This window comes from Physeter macrocephalus, chromosome 14 (assembly GCF_002837175.3).
Source record: "Physeter macrocephalus isolate SW-GA chromosome 14, ASM283717v5, whole genome shotgun sequence".
Taxonomy (NCBI): Eukaryota; Metazoa; Chordata; class Mammalia; order Artiodactyla; family Physeteridae; genus Physeter; species Physeter macrocephalus.
In genome coordinates, this window is record NC_041227.1 from 127,728,273 (window position 1) to 127,734,383 (window position 6,111).

Sequence of the window (6,111 nt, forward strand, 5' to 3'; positions counted from 1 at the left end):
GGGCTTAGTTGCTCCACGGCATGTGGGATCTTCCCGGCCCAGGGATCGAACCCGTGTCCCCTGCATTGGCAGGTGGATTCTTAACCACTGTGCCATCAGGGAAGTCCCTGGCCATTAGTTTGGTTATTTTTAATTTTTATCCTCCATCCCCAAGCCATGAACCCCAAAATTAGCAGGCATCATTTGAGTGGTGTTTCAAATACAGTTTGCTAGAGCTCACCAATTTGAGAAAAAACAAAAAAGATAGAAAAGACAAATGCCACTCAGTTCCCATGAGCCCTTGCTCCCTCCCCAGGACCCCCCAAACTCCTGGGACATGTGGGCTAAGGGGACCCAGAAAAATGACGTGACCAGCCCCTACTGGACCAAGCTGGGGAGGTACTACCCTGCCAGCCCAAAGGAGGCTGGACCCCTGCTGGAAATGGAGGGGGAAGAAGCGTGCGCCCCCAAGATGCCTACCTCAGCCTCCACCCTCTGTCCCTGTAGATGCCCCCTGGACGGTGCTCCTGGCCAGTGTGGACCCCGAGGCCACCTCGGTGATGGTCAAGGGCTTGGTTCCCGCACGTTCCTACCAGTTCCGTCTTTGTGCCGTCAACGACGTGGGGAAAGGACAGTTCAGCAAGGACACAGAGAGGTGAGGGGAGCAGGGCGGGTGTCTGTCGGGGGCTCCGCTCACTAACCCGGCTGAGTGGTCCCTCTCACCGCGGGCCACGCGAGTTCCGAGACTTAACCGCATCCTGCTCTACGTCCCCATGGGTTGCCATCATCGTTAAACGCACGCGAATTTCCAGAGACATCTAGGATCTACACGGATCTCTGTATGCAGTGCCTGCATGGTGCCAGACCCCATGAAGCCTCCAACGAAGCTTTTCTTAAAATGATGAAAGTTTTATAAAAACAGCAGTCCATGCGTTTCAATACCCACTTGTGTAGGAGGCGCGTTCCAGCCACCTAGACCCCCATAGAACAAGCAGCCTCCTCTAGTGAGAAAGAAGACATCAGGTCAGAATGATAGTGACACCAGTCCCATGCCCCAAAGCTGAGTGCTTTGCTCTTTATTTTTTCATGTGTATTTTTATTTTTTCCAGATTTATTGCGATATCGTTGACATGTAACATTATGTAGGTTTAAGGTGTACAATGCGTTGATTTGACACACTCCTATATGGCAAAATGATTACCCCCATGGTGTTAGCTGACACCTCCATCCTGTCACATAATTACCGTTTCTTTTTGTGGTGAGAACATTTGAGATCTGCTTTCTTAGTAACCTTCAAGTATATAATACAGTATTCTTAGCTATAATCACCGTGCTGTATATTCCATCACCAGAACTTGTTATCCTTATAACTGGAAATTTATGCCTTTTGACTAACATCTTCCCCAGCCCCCCACCTCCTCTGTTTCTCTGAGTTCAGCTCCTTTAGACTGCACATATAAGTGAGATGTACAGTATCTGTCTTTCTCTGTCTGACTTATTTCACTTAGCATAATACCCTGCTGATCCATCCATGTTTTTGCAAATGGCAGAATTTCTTTCTGGCTCATGGCTGGAAAATATTTCATTGTATAGCTATGTTACATCTTCTTTATCCATTTATTTGTTGATGGACACTTAGGGTGTTTCCATATCTTGGCTATTGTGAATAATGCTGCCGTGAACATGGGGGTGCAGATATGTCTTTGAGATCCTGTTTTCATTTCTTTGGGGTGAATATATACCCAGAAGTGGGGTAGCTGGATCATATGGTAGTTCTGTTTTCAATCTGGGGGGGAACCTCCGTACTGTTTCCCATAGTCCCTATACCAATTTTTACTCCCACCAACAGTGCATGAAGGGTCCCTTTTATCCACATCCTCCCCAACACTTGTTATTTGTTGTCTTTTTGATAATAGCCATTCTGATGGGTATAAGGTAATATCTCACTGTGGTTTTGATTTGCATTTCCCTGATGGTTTGTGACGTTGAGCACATTTTCATTGACCTGCTTGGCCATTTTTTTAATGTCTTTTTTGGAAAAATGTCTATGCAGCTCATTTGCCCATTTTTGGATCAGATTATTTAGTTTTTTGCTGTTGAGTTGTTGGAGTTCTTTATATATTTTGGATATTAACCCCTTATCAGATAGATGGTTTGCAGATATTTTCTCCCATTCCATAATGTTGCCTTTTCATTTTGTTGTTTCTTTTTCTGTGCAGCAGCTTTTTAGTTTGATATAGCCCCACTTTTATTTATTTTTGCTTTTGTTGCTTGTCCTTTTGGTGTCATATCCAGGAAATTACTGCCAAGACCAACATCAAGGAGCTTTTCTCCTATGTTTTATTCTAGGAGTTTTATAGTTTCAGGTCTTAAGTTTGTCTTTAATCCATTTCGAGTTCATTTTTGGGAGTGGTGTAAAATAGAGGTCCAATTACCTTCTTCTGCATATGGTTATCCAGCTTTCCCAACATCATTTATTGAAGAGACTATCCTTTTCCCATTGAGAAGAGTTAATATTGTTAAAATGTCCATGTCGCCCAAAGCCATCCGTTGATTCGATGCAATCCCTATCACAATTCCAATGGCATTTTTCACAGAAATAATAAAAAACAATTCTAAAATTTGTATAGAGCCACAAAAGACCCCAAATAGCCAAAGCAATCCTCAGAACAAAGAACAAAGCCAGAGGCACCACACTTCCTGATTCCCAATTATACTACAAAGTTATAGTAACCAAAACAGTATGCTACTCATAAAAATAGACACATAGCGAATTCCCTGGCAGTCCAGTGGTTAGGACTCAGCACTTTCATTGCTGTGGCCCGGGTTCAATCCCTGGTTGGTGAACTGAGACCCTGCAAGCTGCGTGGTGCAACCAAAAAAAAAAAGAGACACATAGACCAATGGAACAGAATTGAGAACCCAGAAATAATAGCAAATAGAAATAGCAAACAGTACTTGCTAAGGGAGCCAAGAGTGCACTTTGTTCTTTAAAAGATGCTCTTTGGGGCTTCCCTGGTGGCGCAGTGGTTGAGAGTCCGCCTGCCGATGGAGGGGACATGGGTTCGTGCCCCAGTCCGGGAAGATCCCACATGCCACGGAGCGGCTGGAAAAAAAAAAAAAAAGATGCTCTTTGGTGTGTACACAGACCCCCCCCACTGGGTTAAATCAATCATTGTGGTTTCCCCACAGTTCCAATAAGCTTGAATCCCTCTGGCTTTTACTAGGGGGATGCCACAGGGGCTGTGACACTCTAACAGGAGGGAGAAGTGACAGCTAACAGCCTGGCATGGAGAGTGGTTATAGGAGAATTTATTCATTCACTGTTTACTGAGCACCTACTATGTGCCAGGCCACGTTTGGACCACGAGAGGTGGTGCAGGGGGAAAAAAATGGACGTAGCCCCAATCCTTCAGAGCTATGAAATCCCAATAACAAGAGGCCTCGAAGTGTAGGAAAACCATCCTATAACTTCTCCAGTCCTTCGGGCTTCCCTGTGTAATGCTGATTCATCTTCCTAATGAATCGTCCTGAGTCAGCAAGAAAGAGGTTAAATTACCCTCACTGTAGGCTTTACAAAGCCATGGGAGGGTGCAGGATGTTTTGGAAAAGCTATCCATCCTGAAATGAAAACATAAACAAAACGGGAAAGACATCCATCAAAAATAATCAACTTTTGTTGTTAACGGATGCATGTCAGTTATGTGAAAAATACAGAAGTGGAATGCTGTGTCCCCTGGCCATGCCAGAGAAAGAAATGCAGTAGCACTGGGCTTTGGGGGGTGGGGAGATGCTCAAACTCTCACTCACACACCACGCCACCCCTACCTGGCCTGCCCCACCCCTGCCTGGGCTCAGCTGGTTCGTAAAGGAAGCCCGGTTCAAGTTCACCACCAGCTGTGGTAACTGGGAGGTGAGTATTTGACACTCCTGCTTCTAAAATACTTGAACACTCATGACGTCATCAACCCCGACAGCAGCTTCTTTGACAACTGGGAAAGCAAGGCCTGTGTCCCTCAACCGCACAGAAAATACACATATCTGATGCTTTACAGTGCTTTAAAAAGACTTCCATATACATTGTGTCATTCGAGCTTCAGCCACTCATAAAGCAGGCAAGTGGAATTGATGATACTGCTTTTACAGGTAAAGAAGCAAGGTCAGAGAGGTTAAGTGACTAGCCCAAAAGCACACAGCAGTTGTGCAGAGTCATCCAGGGACAGAGCAGGGTGGGACCTCCTCATATCCCATTAAACTCCTGTATTTACCGTGGAGACTAGGAGTGAAAAGCCCTGCCCATTCTTGGTGTTTTCCTATCCAGGGTCTCCCTTCCTGAGGAGCCCCCCACAGCCCCTCCCCAGAATGTCATCGCCAGCGGCCGGACCAACCAGTCCATCATGATCCAGTGGCAGCCACCTCCCGAGAGCCACCAGAATGGCATCCTTAAGGGCTACATCATCAGGTAGGTGTCCGTACCAGGGAAAGGAGGGGCCGCCCAGACTCAAGAGGAAAGAGATGAGGGAGGGTCAGGGAGTGGATTGGAAAACAGAGCAGGTTCATGGCAGGTCCTTCTTCATCGACAAGGACTAGGCAACAAGAAATGCCTACACTACAGTAGGAAGGATTGAAGTTAGACATCTAGAAGAACTTCCAGCAGTGGGAGCCTTGGAAACCAATAGGAATGGTGAGAGAGGAGATACAATGTAGCCTCCTTAAGGCTGTATGGATGGCAAGTCTGCCAGATGTCAGGGCTACATAGGAATAGGGCTACACGGAGACACATCACTATCCAGGGGACCAACCACCTGGGAAACCGAGAATATTCTAGCAGGCCAGATTTCCCCAGGACAGACAACGAGTGGACGAATTACTAGGCCAAGAACTGGTCAAAAAGTGGAAGTCCTGTCTTTGGTCCCTACTGCCAATTGAAGCCCAGTTATATAGCCTTTATTTTTACATTTGACTGTGGGTGCTTTACTGGTAACCTGAAAGTGTATTATTAAGTTGTTACTAAAATTTGGTATTCGTAAAAGAAAATCAGCCTGTTACTTGAAACTTCTGAGAACTTGGGTCAATATTCTGAACTCTGGCTGGTTGCAAGATGCTAGGCAACTTCACATGCCTCTTTCCTGAATGTGTACACTCACAGCACTGGAATTCCCACATTTTGGAAGAAGTTACTGTTGGGTCGGCTGCTCCATTGTCGGTTAATTTCGTCGTGGGCTTTTTGGTGAATCCTAAAGGGCAGTGGTTCTCAAAGTGTGGTCCCTGGACCAGCAAACATCAGCACCACTTGAGAACTTGATAGGAATGCAAATTCTCAAGTCCCACCCCTGACCTACGGAATGAGAAACTTTGGGGTAAGCCCAGCAATCTGGGTTTCAACAGGCTTTTCAGGTTCTTTAATGCACGCTAAGGCTTTGAGAACCACTGCTGTGGGGTTTTGTGAAGCATCAGAATAATTTGGGGCCTCTGACTACCCAATAGTTAGACGCTAAAGTATGTACACATCGTTGATCTCCTCTGAGCTATCCATCCTCCAAAATTTGCCTGTACATATCCCACTTCTTTATTACCCTGCCTTCTTTTTTCCAGTGGAAGGTGGAACTTGGTAGAGTATGTAGCCTCAGGTTTTTTTCTTTCCACCTCAGTGAATGGCTGTCAAAAGAAGGAGCCAGTCTCCTAGAAGGAGAAAGAAAATGAGCCCAACCTTTGGAGACCGCTCTGTGATCAGCGACCCCTCAAAGCTAGACCAGTGAGATCTTCCCAGGGACTCTCAGCATCCCTGGCTAGCCATCCTACCAATGTCCTCCTCCCCCGTCAAAAACAGACACATCCCCTGGACTTGGGTTATCCCGTGGGGTAGCCGCTGGTCGCTTGCAGCCATTTAAATTAATTAAAAAAGTAAATCAGGGGCTTCCCTGGTGGCGCAGTGGTTGCGCGTCCGCCTGCCGATGCAGGGGAACCGGGTTCGCGCCCCGGTCCGGGAGGACCCCACGTGCCGCGGAGCGGCTGGGCCCGTGAGCCATGGCCGCTGGGCCTGCGCGTCCGGAGCCTGTGCTCCGCAGCGGGAGAGGCCGCAGCAGAGGGAGGCCCGCACACCACAAAAAAAAAAAAAAAAAAAAGGAAATC

General features: G+C 46.8%; 1 protein-coding gene across 1 annotated transcript in view; it reads left to right on the forward strand.

The window, feature by feature from the left end:
• The window catches only part of SDK2 (sidekick cell adhesion molecule 2), a 258,280-nt gene that overhangs the window by 199,321 nt on the left and 52,848 nt on the right, over positions 1-6,111 (forward strand). Inside the window, exons 15-16 of the mRNA XM_028498147.1 lie at positions 487-634; positions 4,301-4,441. Of these exons, the coding sequence (XP_028353948.1) occupies positions 487-634; positions 4,301-4,441 (289 nt within the window). The remainder of the gene's footprint in view (positions 1-486; positions 635-4,300; positions 4,442-6,111) is intronic.